The following is a 19,677-nucleotide window of genomic DNA, read 5'->3' on the forward strand; positions in this document are numbered from 1 at the left end:
CCTTTCCGGCGTAATGCTGAATTCCAAAACAAAGCTCCACACGTTTAGGTGTCCAAAAATATTTGCAGCGCAAATTGTCTTCAAATTTATCTGTGGACAAGATGTGAAAAGAGAAAAAACAGGACTACTGCATAAGATACAGCCACTACCACTGACCTCTTCTATAAATCAGTCCTCATGACTCATACGTGTTGTTGGTGCACCTTGTAGGTGTATCTGCATCTTACCTACAAGAGTTTGGTCAGTGGCCTGAGGGAAGCGACTCTCTTCGTCCAGCAGGGACAGCAGGCCCATGGGCTTCTGCAGGAACATGTCCAGGATGGGCCTGTTGTCCTCGTACTCCACCAGGCTGGCATCCACTCCCTCGCTCTGGTACTCCATCTAATTAGAACCAGAGATTTCAGAATAAACCAGTTAATGTTTCTCTAAATGACCCAATTAAACAATCTGGGCTGAATACGATCTGTGTGCGCGTGTGTGTGGGGGGGGAGAGCTCCTAATCAACAAAAACCAAACAGCTGCGGCTGGCTGTGTGTGTCTATGGCTGAAGTTTACAGCATAATAGAATGTCTGAAGAAAACAGAACTGCTCCAAACTAACAAATAGAGCCACTTACTTATTCATAATTTATTTGAATGAGCAAACATCCCGCACTCATATCATATTATTGCATCTATTAAATTTCAGATCAAAAAGTTGTTTTAAATATATATTTTACTAATAAAGGGGAGCCATTGGATCTAAACCATCCTCATGTTTAAGTCATCAACTCGGAATAATCAGTGCCTGTGTACAGCAACAAGGAAGACATCCACACCAAATAAAAAGCTTCTCCACTGAGCGTCAGCCTACATCAGGGGAGAAACTTTTCCACAAGCTTGAGGCCAAAATCTTCAATAATCACTGCTGCAATTACAGCAAAAAGGGTAAATGTAGCTTCTGATAACAGCTCTGGCCCTTCAGAGTGCTTAACATGTAAATGGGAATGGAAATAACTGAGCAGGGGATATCAATAGTAGTTAGGAGAGGAATCTAGCCACAATAAATGATAAGTTTGTTGTTGTTTTTTTTTTCTTCACCATGGGTATGTCATGAGAGATACAATTTACAGTAAAAACTGAGGCTACTTGTGATTAAATGTGCTGTGTGGGTAAACTTTTACTTGTAATTCCTCCCAACAAAGGACTGTTAATGCTAACTTAAAAGCATTATGGTAAAATGGTTCTTGATTAATTCTTTTCCATCAAGCAAAATAAAGACTTTAAAAAATACATTCTGGCCTCATTAAATCAATTAAGAGTGTAATTTGGTGGTGCACAACAGCACAAGCAATTCTTCACTCGTCACAGACAAGTGAGCATTTCTGTCCTGATGGATCAGGAAAGACACAAATATCTATTTTTTTTGGGGGGGGGGGCTTTGTTTCTCTTCGTCTGAAACACATTAGAGTGGCATTCTCAAGCTTTTGCGTCAGCAGAGATCGTTAATAGCCTCCTCCTGTGTGAAAAACTCACCTGTTCGAGGGCAAAAATGTGCTGGTTGAAGTAAAACTGGATCTGCTCATTTGCAATGTTGATGCACAGTTGTTCAAACGAGTTCTTCTTGAAGTTTTCAAATCCAAAGATGTCCAGGATTCCCACATTCATGCAGCTCTCTGCGGCACTTCAAAGGAGAAAAGGGGGACAAACAAACTCATTCTTCTATGCAGTGGAGCTAGCAAATTCCCCAGCAGCGATATTAATTGATAAAACTTTAATGATAATGCAAGTTCAACCCAAATACAAATTCTGATGTGGAAGGCCTAGTCCTATGAGAAATCATAAACGTCTGCTTTTTAGGGCCTCATAAATGGTTTTTATTCCAGTCTCTATTGATTTCACCTCGAGATATTTTCAATATCTGCATAAACAATACACACCAGAGTATGAAGACTTCACATCCTGCATTCTGTATTCTGTGCTTGGAGCTGCTACGGTCACGATCAGTCATTACCTACTGAATGTAGAGGTCACCTTAAGCCTGTGCTGCCCGGTTATTAATGGCAATAAAGAATCAGTGCAGATGACTGGAATTCAGACAGAAACTCTGGCTTCTATTCATTTCTGCAAGACAACTCTTTGACAGTCAACGCTCATATTTATGAAGGAATTCTTTTGGATCAATGAAAAGCCTCTTTGCAGTCTCTCTGAAGTCTTTTTAATCATCTGAACATTATTTTCTCTGCACGCAACTCTTTATCAAAAATTTATTAAAACTTCTTTTTTTTCTGCTCTCCTTTTGCTTGTCTTGTGCTTGCCCATTGATATTCTCCTCTGCATGTTTGCATCTACCTCCGCAGTCCTCCACAGAGGTCATCGGAGCTTTAAGCGTCCAAGAACATTAAGGAAGAAACATTGGACATCCCCACGAATGATCATCACCGACACGCTCTCACCAGATGTTCATGTCAGGCTGCAGCAGCGAGTTGATGCGGTTGACTATCCAGCTGAAGAGGCGCCCATACAAGGCCTTGGACATGGCATCACGGACATCAACGGCTTTGTCCACGGTATTGGTGCGAATGATGGTCTCGCCTCTCGTGACAACACACTGAGATGTCAGCGCCTCCTGGAGCTCCTCAGGGCCGATGCTGAGGAGAGACGCGGCTGTAATAAAAGCAGAGAGAAACCATCTATAAAAATAAGCCCCAACATTTATTCTCTGATGGGATCTTTGCTTCTGTACAAGTTTATGGCACATAATAATGTCACCTACAGAGCACATACTAAATACTCTCTTTTGTCAGAAAGGTTTGTAAATCTCACCACAACATGAAAAGAAAACACACTTGTGAACATGCTTTTCTGTTGATTAACAGGCTTTGTCCCTGAGAAGCAAAACTCAAGGTTTGACCGAACACAATAAAACTGAAAACACAACAATTTTTTTTTGAAGAAGAAGAAAACACAGAATAGAAGCAAAAAAAAAAAAAAAAAAACACACACAAACAAAACCAAACACATTTAATACTATGCCGTCAGACAACTCACTAATCTACTTCATCTCACCGTCCTCTAAGGCCTCTGAGTTAGGCACTTCACTTTTATCGGTCTGATGTTGGGATGTGATGGCAGTGAATTCAATATTGCCCGTGTTCAATATGGCCGAGAGAATTCTGTAAACAGAGTTGACCTCCTAAAATAGAAATGAAAAATTAATTCTACAATCTAATGATCTGAATATTTAATCTGCAAGTTTAGTACCTCCTCTGTGAAGCCAATATTTCGGAAGCACTCTTGAATTGCGTCAAACTGCTCCTTGTAGAGCTTCCTTGACACAATGTCTTGCATCACTTTGCATTGTTGACTGTCAATGTACCTGCAGATGCACATTACAAGTGTTAATGTTTTAAAGTAACATAGCTGAGGTACACAAGAAGCATCAGAGAGAGGGAAAATGATTATTGCACATTAGAATACACATATACGGATGTGTTAACGGCAATAAAGTTCATTCCAATCATAAGCAGCGACTCAAAATGCATATTTAATGACCGTTTGGAGCTGATGCTCACATGATCAGATCTTCCAAGACAAGTCAGTGACAGGTACAGAATCAAAGAGAAAGTTAGAGTCAAACTGCAGGACCAACCTGGGAGGCGTCCGGTCTGGCAGCCTGTAAGTTTTCAGCTTGTCTTGGTGGTAAAGTCCGGCGTACATGTAATAAAATATGTGGAAATTTTTCTCCCCCCTGACGGAAAACAAACAATCATCAGAAAAATTATACAAAATGCAACTGACGAAACCAAAGTGTTACTCACGTGGCCTGTTTGATGACCCTCGATTTCTCCAGCAGGTACTCTGATATCTTGGCTCCAATGACCACCCCAGTCGGAGTGAACTTCATCTCCAGGTATTTGCCGAAGCGACTGGAGTTGTCATTAATAGCTGTGCAGGCGTTTCCGAAGGCTTCAACAAGAGGGTTGACCTGCAAGATCTTCTCCCGGAGAGTCCGATTGTTTGCCTGAGAGCAATGACATGTCTCTTTGATAAACTCTTGCGGAGTCTGAGATTTTAAGAGCTGAATGTTGGATCTAGTTTTTGTCAGATTTAGTGTCAGTAATTTCAGCAACGAGAAAACAACAATAACACAAGTATACCTTTCCTAAGAAGGTAAGGTGTTGAACAATCAAATGAGCACTTTCCGTTTTTCCTGCTCCGCTCTCCCCACTTATGATGATACACTAAAATAAAAGGGAAACAAAGTGAGAAGCAAGAAATACAGATATAATACACATTGTTTCCAGAGAAAATAATGCTAATTCGGTTTTGTTCGCCTACAACATTCATCCGAAACAATTCAAGTAATTTGCTCCAGTTTAATCCAGCGTTTATCTGTAGAATACCTGGTCTTTGCAGAACGTCACCATTCCTTGGTAGGCCGCATCAGCAGTAGCAAAGATGTGCGGAGGGTTGTCAGCTCTCTTTACGCCGTGATACAGCTTCGAGAACTAAGAGAAGACAAAAGCACGCATTTGACGCTGTTGACACTGACAGCTGATGGACTGATGCACACTCATTCATAATTTCCACGGGGTTGGGAAAGCTTTAACAACATTTATGTGACTGGTTTGTTACCAACCTGAGGAGAGTAGATGCTGAGATTCTGGAAAGGATTGAGGGCGATGAGGATATCACCAACATAAGTGTACACTTGTAGCTCATCGTACCTCTTGTGGAGATGGCTGATAATGGTCTCCTGTAGAAAAGAAGAGAGGAAAAAAAAAACACCCAAACAGAATCAAGAACACTGCACCGTGGGTTGATCAATGGATGACTACATGAACACATAAAATCTTACCTCATCTAGAAACTCCAGGTTTACCATATCATCATCAGGACAGCTCTGTATTATGAGGGTTTTACGAGTATTGATCCTCTCATGCCTGTATGAAGTCAAGAACATGACAGTGCCTCTGAAAGCTGTAACACGACACCAAATCAAACAGTAGTTTGAAAGCTGAATGCTCAACCCAGCCACTCTCGAGGTTTGAGTGGAGCTCTTTAAAGCTCTCCCTGGGGACACATCTCCCATTATCACTGGCTGTGATTGCACTTCATCTGTGTTTTGACCTATTACTCTTCAACGAGTCCCATGTGGGAAGAGGTCAACGCACAGCCAGCTGGCTGTATCAAAACCTCAGGGGAACGCCACCGAGTGTGAGAAAGACTAAAATGGGGCTGTGTTCTCTGTGTGCCTACTTCTTTGTGCGCATAAACGTGGAGACACTGCAATCTACAATGAGAAGTCAGCGTTTTCCATCTAAATTAAATGATACGTTTCTCTCTTTTTTTTTTTTTCGGCGCCCAGAAAAAAAAAACAACAATGAATTCATCATACTAATGAGTCTGTGAAGCTACAGCTTCTTGTAATCTATTCTCCTCTCTGATGTTTTCTATATAACAAACAAACCAGTGAGCTCCTTCGTTGCACTGACAGCAGGCCTGCTGCCACAAATGCTCAACGAGTGTTCTACTAATGTACAAGTTTGTATATAAGTTAGCCACCATACACTAATCTAAACTGTCCCATATTGAATAAAGCAGCAACATTTTAACCTTTATTTAAAAGGAAAAGTCTTGCTGTGATTAAAGTCTATTTCACACATGCTTTGTGGCCAAGACGACAGCAGGCATTATCAGTGTTAGCGATCATGTAGAAACAACGGAAATTAATTATAGCATGTAAATGCGTCTTTCTCCAAGTCTGGAAAAAAAAAAATGTTTTATTCATTTATTGAGATCAGGTTTTGCAACAGATTCAGAACATCAGTCCAGGATCCCTGATCTCTGTGAGTTGGTGATAGAGAAAACAATCTTTTGGCTTTGATATTGTGTTTCATTTGCATTTTTCATATTCTCTCATTTCAAAGTTGCCTTTTGTCAGCTTTTTTTTTTTTTTTTTTTTATCTGTTTCCGATAGCACTTCTCAACCAGAATCAGTATTTATCAATAAACCAGGAAGTCACTAAAGAATCGTGAATGAAGTTGACAGTTTCAAAGAGAATTGTCAATTGACAATCTTTTCTAAATATAGGTACATTTTGTCAGTGATTGTTCAAGTCGTGATCAGCTAACAAATCTAATATTTTAGCATAAGCTTTGTGATTTGAGTTACTGTATAATGTATTACTTTTGTAGATTTCTCATAAATATGAAACAGCATTCAATAGTCAAATCAGACATATTTGACTCCTCACCTTAAACCACAAACTTTTTAATTCAATTGGACAAATAGTTTGCTCGATTAGCTCCATCTGTAATTCCAAACTAATTATATTTGCACCTGAGTGAGCAACCATTGCTGTTTCAAAGAGGCGTGAAGTTAACATCACCCCTCTGCCTTATATTACTTCTATGCTCATTTTCCAGCTACAAATAATACAATCCTGAATGCTTACTGGATTTAATCATTTGCAGGTAATATGTGTGGGTTCTCAGAAAGAGTGTTGTCTAAATTGATTAAAACCTTATTAGTCCGCCTTGTATCTCAGCTAATATGGACCAAAAATAGATTCAACTGACAGAAAAATTCAAATGAATGTAACATGCTTGACATACGAGGATGGGGATAAAATTACAGAGAAGAAAGTGTCAGTGTCACCATATTTTAGTAGAAAAACCTACCCGCGGTTTCCAGACGTGCAACATGTCAGGAGCTTAGAGAGGTAGCGATTGCTTAAGCGGGAACACCAACAAATAAGATTCACAAGTTAGTGCATCAAGATTGGGCCAAAATATATGTCTGAACATGAGCCTGGTCCCTGATGGAGGAGATGGATGCATGTGTGCTGGATCACTAATGAACACAGATGGTTGGAGGAAGAGAAGTGGTATGAGTTGCTAACATTAAGAATGAGAAAGTTGAACCTTTTTTGGACTAAAAACCAACTCTCAAAACTGCATCCAAGTTTCAACATTTGGGAGTCTGCGACCACTGTTCACGAGCAAATAAATAAAGTGACAGGCTGCGTGGACAGAATCTTTATACTATTTTTGAAAAGAAGGGCGTCTATATCGGACAAACAACATCTATAAGAGGACAAAAATGTCACTCAGTGGTTGCTTGAGGTTTCTTCTTTGTTAAACCTTCTCAGAAAATATTCCAATAAACAGCTCAGTTTAGGAAAGTAGTAAAACTCACTAGTTTGTGTCAAACATTCTGGTCTGAACATTCAATTACGTTTTGGATTAACTGAGAGCATATCATTTCTCAAGTCAAATCATTCCCGAGGAAAACAATTTGGCCAATAACTGTGCACAAAATGTAATTAATTAGAGATTGGAGTGAGTCATTAAAGCAAGGCAATGAAATATAGAAAATGAATTAATAAATAGTTCAAATAAATATAAAATTAAGCTATGGCAAGCGAAAGCAATGCATTAAATGATAACCTAAAACTCATAAATAAGCCAGATAAAAATAAATGGATGGAATATATAGTAGCGAAATATTGGAACATTTGCTAAGAAAAACAATTGTTGTAATTTGGTAAGTAATACTAAATAACACCCAACAGACAATGGAAAAGACACTGAAATAGTGACCTTTGACGATGGACAAACTTTGGAACAATCTCTGTCTCTGTGATAAAAATTTTAAAGTACTTTTCCATTGCTGTGGCTGAAACATTCAAGTTGTATCACTAAATGTTATTGCAAATCCAAAAACCTTACCAAAATGACACAAGCACTGAGTGCTCTATTATGGAACAAGCAAACAAAAAGAAAGTGTCCTCTTTATAATCTGAACATGGAGTTTAACATGTGATTAAACTAAGACACAAATTATGTCAATGAATGGGGAACTGGAACTTATCTAGCAGGCCTGCGTGGGCACCTCTGAGAACAAAAGCATCACTGAGCTACTGAACTGTTACCCCTGAGAGTTGCTAGCTCTGAATACTTGCTTTTCAATCTTTAAAACAATAAACCCGGTGATTTCCTATTCACCAGATGTATCTATATTCTATCAATATAAATTATCGATCATAAGAGTAAAAATATTCAAGCTTGAGGTTAACAATTGTTTCCACCTCTGCCTCCGTATCAATTTTGTATTCGGAATATAGAGGAATTATAGCAGAGGAATATGCTTGGTATGTGGTCCCTATGAAGTGATTCCTCGTCCTCATGTCCCTTTGGAGGAGGACTTGAGACCTCTAGCGTCTAACTCTCTCCTGCTTTGAAGTAAATCACACTATTTCACCTACGGCAGCTACTTTTAAGTTCTCTATGTCTTTCTTATTCTTATCTGCAGTCATTGTTTGCTGATCTGTGGCATGAGAGACTAAACCAGGCGAGCCCAGTTCTCGCCCTACAAGCTCCTAATCCCATTATCCACTTTCACTGTGGACAGGAATTCGGGATCAGGCTCAGGCACCGACTCTGCACGCTCTCGGGAGTAAACACAACTGGCAAGACATCAAGACTCTCAGTCAAGGGCAGCTTCAGCAAACTCCTTTATAATGAAGATTAAGCAATGCCAAAGTCAGTATTTCTCCAGTAAACAGGAGACCTTTTGCTCTGTCATGTGCTGCCATGACAGCGTCTGGGTGAAATATTCACATGACAGATTCAAGCTCACTAAATCTCTTCTACTGCTCTCTGTATCTTGTCTAACAATTGCTTGTATAAAATGTAGGAAAAATTACTTATGGAACTTTCTTTAAATACAAAATATAGAAAACTATTGTTCCTATGTCACCTAATTTCAGGAGTAAATCTACACATTTATTTATTTAATCACTGATTTAATTAGGAAGACAGAAAAATAAGATGGACTGAATGGGACTTATTAATCTAAGGTTAGTCAGCACAATCACTCCTGAAGAATTAGTCACAGTCCTCCGGTTTCTCTTTAATCACATACTGTAATGTCCATTACTGTGTCTCATATCTGAGCCGAAGAAGATGAGACGCTGCCCCCTACTGGACAACCAAAAGAAAACTCACACTCAATCAATCACTGCCACCTGACACGGAGACTTCAGCATCCATAAAGAGCAATACAGTTTTATCACCACGGTACGTTGTTTCTTCTGCCAAAAATACGTTTCGATAAACTTACTTGGTTTTGGTTTTGCAGCCCACTTCCTGCTCCTCTTGAATCAGAGCTGCTAACTGCTGACGGAGTGCCACATCTTTGCCGTGGGCCTGCTTGATGAACGGATGCTCCAGTAGGTGGGTCACAGATGGACGTGCTTCAAAATCCTTTATCAGACACCTTACAAGCAGAAAACATCATATTTACCTTACTTTCAGTAAACAAAAGAAAAAAAATCAAAGACAGATGATCAATTACAAATCTCCAGATTAGAATAATCACCTGAACATTGTAGCTGGCTGGATCTAGGATGGATCAGCTCTGAGTCACACGTATAATAGAGAGCCCCTTGCAAGTGTTTTAAAGTCTGGGTCACTATCTCTGTCTGAGCACCTCATCGTCACTATCACCATGGCTCCGAGCGCTGCTATGGCACAGCAGTAAGTCCTATCTGTGATGTGCAGTGTTTGGAGCCAGAGTATCAGTCCATGATAATACTTCAGTCATTTAGCTGCTGATCTAAATTCTCACCTAAAAATGACTCGACCTCACACACTGAAAAACCGAAATGCCACATTTTTGGCTTTCTTTTACACACTGTGAGACAGAAGACTTGAAATTGCTCTCCGACTTCAGTGGTGCATCTGTCAAGAATGCACGCTTGAACTGTTCATTTACGTGTTCAGCTAAAGGCTTACAGCATCTCAATGTGTGTGTTAGCATTACAACGCCAACACCTGCAGGCAGAGGTAAGATAGGAGAAAAACAATCTAGTTCCTACCACCTAATCTGCACTGAAATTCTGTTTCTTTTATCAGTCTGAAAGTTAATTCCATGAATTCATTAGCGTCAGGACATTAAGCAGAGGTTGCTGCTATTAGCAGGGCTGTGCTGCCGGGATGCCAAACAGTGGGCCACTTTGTCACTGAAGTCAGCTCTTTGGCTGCCCAAGTGCAGACACCAGTGATGGATTTATTGTCCCCCCCCCTCTTCTACCCCAGTTCCCCCTACACACACACACACACACACACACACACACAAGCCTGACAGAACTGAAAAGGCTTCACAAACAGCCTGCAAAGCTTGATAACATTGTCCAGCCTCCCCACATTGAACTCTGGTGGGCTTTGTTTGAGGAGATTTATGCTGATATGATATCACACAATCCATTAACCCAGATTACAAAACTGTAATCCAAAAAGTGTCCAATAAAGAAAACGCTACATCTGTGCTGTAGAAGGTATAAAAAAGCGAAAAAATATCAATCCAACATTTTGCTTTAAAGGGGAAATCTGCCTTCACTGCACAGACCAATCAAGACTTAAAATACTCAACAACAACAACAAAAAAAAGCCAACAGTCCCTAACAGAAGATGGTATGTTGTGTTTTTTCCATTGCTCCTTCTCCACATAAATTGAATTTTATTTTCTCATTGCGGCTCAGGCTCACACACGTTATTAAGGTTGTATATTCCAAACAGCCATTACAAACCTCCCCTGACATTATTAGCTTTGCACAGTGGAGCTAATGATAAGTTACCTGGGCCTCAGATAGAACTGATAACTCAGGTGAATTAGTCTGTTCCTGTATGGCAGATTTACACAAATGAAAGTCAATGAAGAGAAAGACAAGAGGGTTGATAGAAGCTGGTAATAAAATGTCAGTTCCAGCTATGTTTATATGTGCATTCCTGCCTGCTGAGGAGTGTCACTGATGTTCAGTGGAGTCTTGTCGAAACAGCTTTAATATACATAAACATAACATTAAAAACAGCATTTTCTGTTTTTATTTCAGATTCTCTATAAATATTTTTCAGCTAGATTTTTGAACTTCTATAAATTCCTAATGTTGCAAACTGAAAACATATATGTGCTATCTTAAATATCCGCAAATATACCCAACAGCAAAGCCTTTACTGTTTCAGGTCAAGTATTTATACCAAAATACCTGACCTTTTGATTAAGCCATCCAGTATTATTTTCTGTTCATATGTTTGTGTACAACCATCACTGATAGGCAGCAGTTCAACAGCAGCTAAAAGCTTGTAAGCACTCTGAGACTCAGCACTGCTTTTAAAAAAGCATATTAATTCTACATTATCACACAGAGTAATGCTCAACACTTATTGGTGATAGAAAAGAGATTTGATATACATAATATGACGAGCCATAGAGCTCTGACAGCAGTGTGTTTTCAGCTCAGGTATTTCCATCTCCAGTGTGCCTTCACACACATCAGCTTTCCAAGAAAACCTTCAGAGTCAAAGAGGGTAAAGGCTGACAGGTTGAAGTTTGAGGACACTTACTGGCTGATAAAATGGCTGAAGCTTCTACACCATTGCTCTGGACTTCGCAATGTGGGTGAAGGATTTCTGAAACAAAACCACAACAAAGACATGAGACACAGAGACCACAATGAAAGCATTTAGATTACAGGATAATTGCTGTAAGGTGGAAAGACTGTGAGCATGTCTCCTAGGTTATTTGACAAATGATAGCTGGCAAGCAAAGTGCAACCATCAGACTCCTGTCAGAGTTTCTGCTCTGAGGACAGGCTGGTCGGGGTCCAGGTCTGTGGCAGCTACAGAAAAAGTGACAAATGATAACTGCTCCTCGACTGTCTGGCAGCAAGCATCTGCCATTGGGAGCCAAAAGTTATGGGAGCTAGTTATACCTCTGTCAGCAGCATTTACGGAGGCCATCTGTAATGAGGCTAACACTTTTCAAGAGCGCATGATGACAGGAGGCAGGGCTGTATGAGGAACCAAGGCTGGGTACAGTCATCTTTACAAGGAGCTGTCAGTCTGACAGCTGGAGGCTGGGCCTTTTGTCACTGTCAGACAAATGGTGGCACACCAGATCGATCATTTATTAACCGCTTTAATTAGTTCACAAAACTGTCAGGGAAGTAGAATATGAAAATTCAAGAAAATAAGGGGGGGTATACTTGGATGAGAACAAAGTTTTATTCAGTTCATGACAAACAAACAAGAAGCAGTTAAAAATTAAACAGCTACAAGAGATACAAGAGGGGGATGTTAGGGTAAGAGATCTGCCATTTTCTACAGCAGTAAGTTTGCAGAGTCTATGATTATAATTCAGACAGGCAATCCTTTCCAAAGTGCAGATCAAAGCCAGTAAGTGACTGTTTCAATGCAACCTCTAATAAGAGCCTGAAGACACGTTCTCGCCTTGATGTTGTACCATACTGCTTATACATTACGGAGTCAATATAGCAGTGCAGTGCTGATAACACTGTCAAGTGCGCTCATTGTACTTAGCAAATTCAGGCCGTCACTTATTTATTTTTTTCATTTTTTTCTTTAAGTATTTGTGTGAGTGCTGGCTCATATTGTAAACACAAATGGCTTATTCAAATTCAGGTCCATGCAGCGCTCGCACTGTCAGGCACTCCTCAGTGTGGATTGAGGCAAAATCTGAGAGGTGTCAACAGTTCATGAAAGCTGTAACTGAACCATAAGAAGACAAAAATCATCCTGTGCAACATCCTTTATACGCTTAATTTAAAATTTCTACATTTTTGACGCCTTGAGTTCCCAAGCAGTTCTTAAAATCCAGTTGTACTTCATTTAGAGTCGTCAGTGCTCACTTAAGAAGCCCTTAAAACCTTTAAACGTAGCATAACATTTTTACACTCATTGCAATTACAGAAATATTCACTTTGTCAGACAAATTTCTGCTTGTGACAAAGAAGGCTGGTATTCAGCAAACCTGCAATCCAGAAATATTGACAGTAAAGTTTATCATTATCATTGACTTCCTTCAAATTCTGAAGCATTCAATGATCAAGGAGTTATTTTGTGGAATTAAAATGTTTTGATGAACGTGTTCTCCTGTCTTTGTACAAAAAGAGGTTTAGATATATTCTTTTTATTTAGATTTTTTGTAAACGACCAGACCAAAGACCATAAGGGTTTCTGTCATACCCATACATGTATTTTCTGATGGCACTGAATATCTTGTCATGCAAACTTGACTTAAGGCCCAGGCTGCTCTAAATAGTCAGCTGATTGGTCACAAGTGTCAGAATTCTTGGAAGTTGTTCTTTCTTTGTTTGAGGTTCGTTATATCGACACTGTTTAGGTATGCTATACAGCAGTGTCATTAAGTAAATTAAGAAAAGCTTGGACAACAAAAGAAGGTCTTTGAGGCTTTGTCTTCTGTGACAACAAGTTCCTTTCATGTGGACCGTGGGCTTTGTAACTCTTCAGTCCTTTGGCATGCACAAGAAACGTATTATGTGGCATTATGAGGCCACAGAGGTCTGTTACTTTTCCGCGAGGCGACGAGTCAAAGTGAAAATAAACCCGCGGTGGGATTTCAATTTGTGACCTGAAAGATCAGATAAATGGTGGTTGAGAAAAGTGAAAAACTGACAAAGATACAGACATGAAGAGAGACTCCTTCATTTATAAATGAGACGATAAGTAGAACACCACAGTAGCTGACACTGGTTTCTGAAAAAAGAAAACCCAGTGGCCTTTATATAAGCTTTCCAGACACTGAGCACAAGCGTGCAAAATAAAGACTTGTTCAGCGAACGGACCACACACTTGAAATTTCAGCTCATCCATCACCGCAGCCACAGCACCTTCACTTCTTTCAGCATACATGCATGAACAACCGAACACTACTGCAACATTTATCATGTCCTAGGCGGCTACGTCGCCAGTGCTGCAGTCCAGGACACCACAGAGAGCTGTAAGATAACTGCATCAAAGGTGGAGATATTACAGTCTTTAACTCATGATTGGAAAGTCATCCAACCAGTCAATGTCAGACGGAATCAGTGTCTGATGACAGGAAGCCTGGGAGATTAAAGTGTGTGGTTACTTTATTTAATCCCAACAACTTTCTTCATACATTAGATCTGACTCATTTCTACAGTAACAATGAAATGATTGATCTGATGACATCTAATGGAGCACAGTATCCGTATCAACATTATATCTGGTATGTATAAATCTGACATCCTTATTATTATGGAAAATCTGACAGGATTTCTATGGTGATTGTCTAGATGTAAAATGTTTCCTTTTCTTTGATGACTGAGGGATATAAAGTCCAGTCAGAGACATAGATTTAGGGATGACAATATCTAATGCTTCATTTGTTGAAGTGTGTATCCACAGGGATACGTTCAATGTTTTAAAATTCTGAACTTTTACAAAGCTCATGCCTAGCATACTGCAGCATTTTAAAGCCCCTAAATCAGATACCCCAGTTTAGTTTGAAAACTTCTTTTGGAAACAATGACACAAACACTAAGATCGCCTTTGTGACTTGGCCGCATCAGTCACTGCTTGTCCTCCCTCTGTTAATCGTGGCCCTATAATGTCACCCTTTTCCCACAAGAGAACAAGACACAAGTCTGGACTACAAGTTGTCAAAATAACATAGATAATTACAAATTACAGACTTGACTGACTACAGACTTTTACATCTAAACTGGATGCTATTATGGGGCTCATTCTTTATCTTATCAAGCTACGGTACTTCCTGCCTCCTATATGCACAGGATGCGAGCTGTTAGTTGAGAAATTCCCATGTCGAGCAGAGGTTTCACTGAAAGCTCATAAATATCATGTTTTATTACATCCCAAGATGTGTTGAAATGGATGGTAATTATTTCTGACACTGTGCTTAACGTTTTTTTTGAGAACAGTTTAAGAAATAAGGTTTTGTTGTCAATATAGCCAGTGACTTCAGCTCTAAACTGAAGACTAAAGAAAGACTTTTGAATACTCCTCAACGGGGGATCTGAAAAATGTCAAGCTAATCTGTAATTATTCTTGTGAATATAATCATTCTACTTACAAGCGAAACCTAATTTCTAAAAATCAAACTCTTGAAATATTTGATTTTGAGTAAAAAACAAAAACAAACAGAAGTGTGTTAAGTGAATTTACCAGTTGAAATGTTGGTGGTTTCAAATTACATTATTTTAACCAACAATAGAATTTGTTGAATATAAAATTCCTTCTGCTGCTCTCTTTGCCACAGAGTAATGCCTCCTTTTGGGATATTTCAAGACGACACGAGCCAGCAAAGCAGCGAGTTTAAGGTGCAACCCTGCTAGTGGTAGACGGCTTACCCGAGCTGTCTTTTAATGTAGCTAAGCTCCATTAATTTTACAGTATATGCTCACATTATGAGGGCTGCTTCGATTCGTGCTCTTACTCGAGTATGCACTGTCCTTTGTCCACCAGACAAATCAATGCACATTGCACAGTATGTGTAACACACATCCTGAGTTGTCTAAAAGCTGACCGCACCAAGGCTGGCAGCCATGTTGTTGGCCAGGACAAAACTTTTAGTATGAAGACAGAGAAGAGTTTTACCATCACCGTTTAATGTAAAGTGATAAAATGCAAAAAAAGTTTTAAAAAAAAAGATTGTAACTGGATTTTGATGATTTAATCCAACTATTGACATTACTTTTTATATTGCTAACAGTGTACCTAGTAACCTGTACCCTGTTACATTACATCCCCCTCACCTTTTGCTGTTCTGCACCTCAGGCTATAACTCAGGTTTTTCCATGTGAGCAGTCCCTCAGCTGCAGACTAGTCTGGATCCCTCTCCTTAAGCCTCATGGTTTCATTAGCCCTTGTTGCCTCTGACAAGCCATCATTTACTCCACCTTCTATCTTGCTTGTTCTGGTCTATGCTCTGACAGATACACGCATCGTTTTATACGTGGACAGTGTCGACAGGGATCTGGACGAATAAACTCAACCTTGGCCGTCTTTGCCAGCTGTCTCTAACCTTTACAACACATTTTACACACTCTGGTTTGGCTTTACATGGACACTGTGAGGCTGCATGGCATACAGAACACTGGCTCAAGCAGTTAACCTCTCTGCATATAAAAATTTCAGAGAACATCTTTGTCTTGAGTATCTGTAATTAATTTTACAGTTGATGATTTTACAACTTTGCCCTCTGACATGCTCCATTACCTTCATTCATGATCACCATGAGCATCACATATCTGTCATGCACACTGCAAGACACTCAATTACTTTTAATTATGCCAAAGAGAAGGTGCAAAAAATAATACATTACAAAAAATACCCAGATTAAACTTAAAAATAAAAACAGCTGCGATCTCCCTGATATGTCAACATAAGCATGAAACGACAGTATGCCACAACTCATTAAGCAGGTGATATTTCTGAAGCACAAACAGACCACGCACCAAGGTGACCCTAATTCATCGAGCTCATCAGCGTCCCCTCTGACAGGCATCAGAGCTTCTCTTATCGTTTATGGCCTGCTGGGATGAGTATGGTTTCCACCTGTGCAGATTACCCGCGACACAACTAAAACAGTGACATAATAGTCATTTGCTGCCAGCCTCAGGAGGCAGAGTGGTGATAGTGCTCCCTGTTTATTTGGCCCTTTCCAAAGAAGCTATTATATCCTCACTTTGACAAGAGAGACCGTCCAGCAGCAAATACAAGAAAAACTATGACATGGTGGACAGCTTGCTTTATTTGTCTTCTATTCTACTATCTTGATGTGTTTCAGAGAAGAAGACTGATATAGCTCATGATACAGACAAGATTTACAACATGACAGTGAAACCTTTAGCCTGGAAACACATTACTGTGTGCAACTGTAAAATATCAGAATGATGAAAATGCTCATTGCATGTTTTAGTGCAAACACGGGTTTCATAAAGCATGTACCACCCAAGGACATACCTCAGGAAAAGCTCCTCTGGCAATGGTGTGTGATGTATTAAAGTGGGAAAAAAATAAATCTAAAACTCTGCAATCATCAAAACCTGCGAGGATGAATATCTCAGGTTTCATCATGAATCACTTGAACTGCCACCAAAGTCCCAAAGGTGAAACACATTTCCTTATTTAGAAAGTAATTCATTCGGGAGTCATGCGAGCGTTTCCTCCTGATTTTGTTAGGTGTGGTGTTGGGATGGGGGAAATACATTAGAGATAAATGACATGTTAACAGAATCGTTTTATGGCTCTACACATTCACTGTGATTTATATCACGGCCAAAAAAAACCTTTTAGGTCCCAGTTCAAAGCAAAAGGATATATTTGGATTGAAACAGAGAGAGAGGTGGTTCGGGTTAAAGATATACTTCATATTCTATCAGCATCTGAGTTATCAACAAGTCAAAGAGTCAAGAAGAATTTGATGATGAGGAAAATGCACATGGCCCATCTTACTATACATGATGTTTGATAAGTAAACAAGGCTGCAGCTTCACAGAAACCACTTCTACTGCCAGATACCTTTTTGAATAATCCCTAGGAAACATAGATATGTGAAAGCCCGAGAAAATCCTACCAATAAATCCTGCCATCACCCAGCCCTTCGTTCTACATTCTGGTTGAAATTTGGTGCTGATGAAATGCTACATTAGCTTGCGTAATTCCTGCCACACACGGCATGCTCTTCTGTCTTGGCAGGAAGGAGATAATATTGTGACGGGGAGGAGGTGACAGCCTCATCTCTCTCAATGTGAATGGAGCTAATCACTAATTCAAATTGCAATCAGAAGGGCATATCTCTAGCTAACAGAGATAATTGCACGATTGTGCTGATAACAGAAGGTCAACCGTGTCTAGTCACCATGATCATGAGATACACACCGTTTCCAACAGTGAACCTTTATACAGGCTAAAAATTTTAAGGCATAATATTTCTGTCTATTTTTTTTTTTTAAATGAGGAAAATTTCAACATAATTCAGACAGGAATAATGAAAATGCCATGACAACAAGAAGAATAGATCAAACCAATTTATGACTAAATCTTAAGTCATATTGGAAAACAAAGCCAGCTTTTTCTCCTTTTATCAACCCTAATGTCTTCTCATTGTCCTCCTGACAGAGGGGGAAGGTGATATTTGAGCCTTTGTGTGAGCTGCCTCCAGCTGTGTGATAGGAGCGCCCTCTACTGGACTCACCGCGGGATCTTGAAGAGAGCTTTAACTGGATGCATCTCAGCCAGGGGGGGATCTCCGTCTGCCAGCTCGATGGCGGTGATGCCAAGAGACCACACATCACAGCGGGCATCGTAAGAGTAGTCATACTGCTGCTCACAGGCTATGACCTGGCAACGAAACGCAAGAGGGACCAGCTTGTTCAAACTAAAATTCATTCTTTCCAAAGCATGCGAGTAAATTAAATAGTGAGGTAAGATTTAATACATTTTAGCAGCAGAGTAGCACAATTGTGTCAAATTCTTGTCATAAAACACTTTAATTGAATCCTCCTGCAAAGCATCGTGAAGCTTTTTGTTCATTCTTCGTCCCACTCAGTTTGCTAAAAATCCAGAAGAGTTTATTTAAAGCATGTCAAAGCTGGGGTAGTTCAGTAGCTGTTGGACTGAACTCCTCTTTTCTGCAGTCAATAATTATAACTGACATTACATTTTACAGCTGAGTTTATTCTAATTGCCCCTGAGGTCCCTCCTGACCAGCCCAATTACAGCACATCATTTTTGCCAAAACAGTAAGCCGCTGGGCCTCGGACTCCCAGCTATTAACCTTGAGGCAACCTCAAGAGCTGCCCTCGGGGAGGAGAATAGGAGGGGAATACACAATGACAGAGAGGAGAGAGTCACACTGAAATAACTGAGTTGCTCTTTTCCCCCTCTCTCTCTATGACGAATAAAGACCTCGCTCATTTAAAAGAGCCCATCAGTCACTACAACACGTGTGCATGTTTTAGTGCTGCTCTCTTAGAGATGAACATATGTGTGTCAACTCTGACCTCAGGAGCCATCCAAAACGGCGTCCCAACTGACGTGTTCCTCCGCAGTCGTGCGCTTGTTAGCTGAGCTGAAACGCCTACATTTTGAAATGAAAATAAAAATAAAAATTCAGTTACCCATCACAGTAATTCATTTCTAATTGTAATATGTGTAAATTTCCTACAAGAAAAAGTCAGGTTTATAGCAGATGCTAAATGTTGGAATTAATCAATAAATGCTGGCACAAAATTTAGTGTGGCAACCTGCCAAGCAGTAACAATAATGGGCTATAATCATTTCAAATTATGTAGGACAGATTTTTATCAGCATGAGTCCACTTCATCTCCATGACACAGAGGACATAAACATGCCTGAGGGCGACTCAAAGTCATTTGCAATGGCAGCTTTCTTTTAATATGCAAAGGATCAAATAATGCAATTTAAATGAGCAATAATAGCCTTGGGTTAAGGCTACGGTCCATGAAATAAAAAGATGTTATGGTGAGCAGGGGACTAAAAAGTATGGAACACATCAAATGATTTATCCTGTGCTTATGTTCGCCGTCCCAATCAGTGCATCAGGGCTGTGAGACACATGGCAAAAATAACTAATTTACCAAACAACGAACATCTGAGAGAAACCGGTTTGTCAAAAAATTTCTCTTTGAAGGGTAATTACCAAAATCAACCATTTTAACTCCCCCATCAGTTGTGAGGAGGATGTTGTTGCCTTTGACATCACGATGGATAATCCGGTTATTGTGCAAATGCTGGAGACCCTTTAAATTAGAGGATAAAAAACACAAGGTGCTGCACATGAATCATGTTCATAGTATTAGTC

At 39.8% G+C, this 19,677-nt stretch overlaps 1 protein-coding gene across 1 annotated transcript in view; it reads right to left on the bottom strand.

Annotated features, from left to right (window-relative positions):
• Positions 1-19,677, bottom strand: part of myo3b (myosin IIIB) — a 63,027-nt gene that overhangs the window by 34,807 nt on the left and 8,543 nt on the right. The window contains exons 6-22 of the mRNA XM_072397076.1: positions 19,516-19,615; positions 18,857-18,933; positions 18,049-18,194; positions 11,391-11,456; positions 9,109-9,264; positions 4,840-4,924; positions 4,621-4,737; positions 4,385-4,489; positions 4,139-4,222; positions 3,800-4,002; positions 3,631-3,729; positions 3,243-3,357; positions 3,048-3,174; positions 2,435-2,645; positions 1,515-1,662; positions 228-381; positions 2-90 (exon numbers count right to left, since the gene is read on the bottom strand). Coding sequence (XP_072253177.1) covers positions 2-90; positions 228-381; positions 1,515-1,662; positions 2,435-2,645; positions 3,048-3,174; positions 3,243-3,357; positions 3,631-3,729; positions 3,800-4,002; positions 4,139-4,222; positions 4,385-4,489; positions 4,621-4,737; positions 4,840-4,924; positions 9,109-9,264; positions 11,391-11,456; positions 18,049-18,194; positions 18,857-18,933; positions 19,516-19,615 — 2,082 coding nt within the window. The remainder of the gene's footprint in view (position 1; positions 91-227; positions 382-1,514; positions 1,663-2,434; positions 2,646-3,047; positions 3,175-3,242; positions 3,358-3,630; positions 3,730-3,799; positions 4,003-4,138; positions 4,223-4,384; positions 4,490-4,620; positions 4,738-4,839; positions 4,925-9,108; positions 9,265-11,390; positions 11,457-18,048; positions 18,195-18,856; positions 18,934-19,515; positions 19,616-19,677) is intronic.

This window comes from Leuresthes tenuis, unplaced genomic scaffold (genome assembly GCF_036924035.1).
Source record: "Leuresthes tenuis unplaced genomic scaffold, fLeuTen1.0.hap1 SCAF_12, whole genome shotgun sequence".
In the NCBI taxonomy this organism is placed as follows: Eukaryota; Metazoa; Chordata; class Actinopteri; order Atheriniformes; family Atherinopsidae; genus Leuresthes; species Leuresthes tenuis.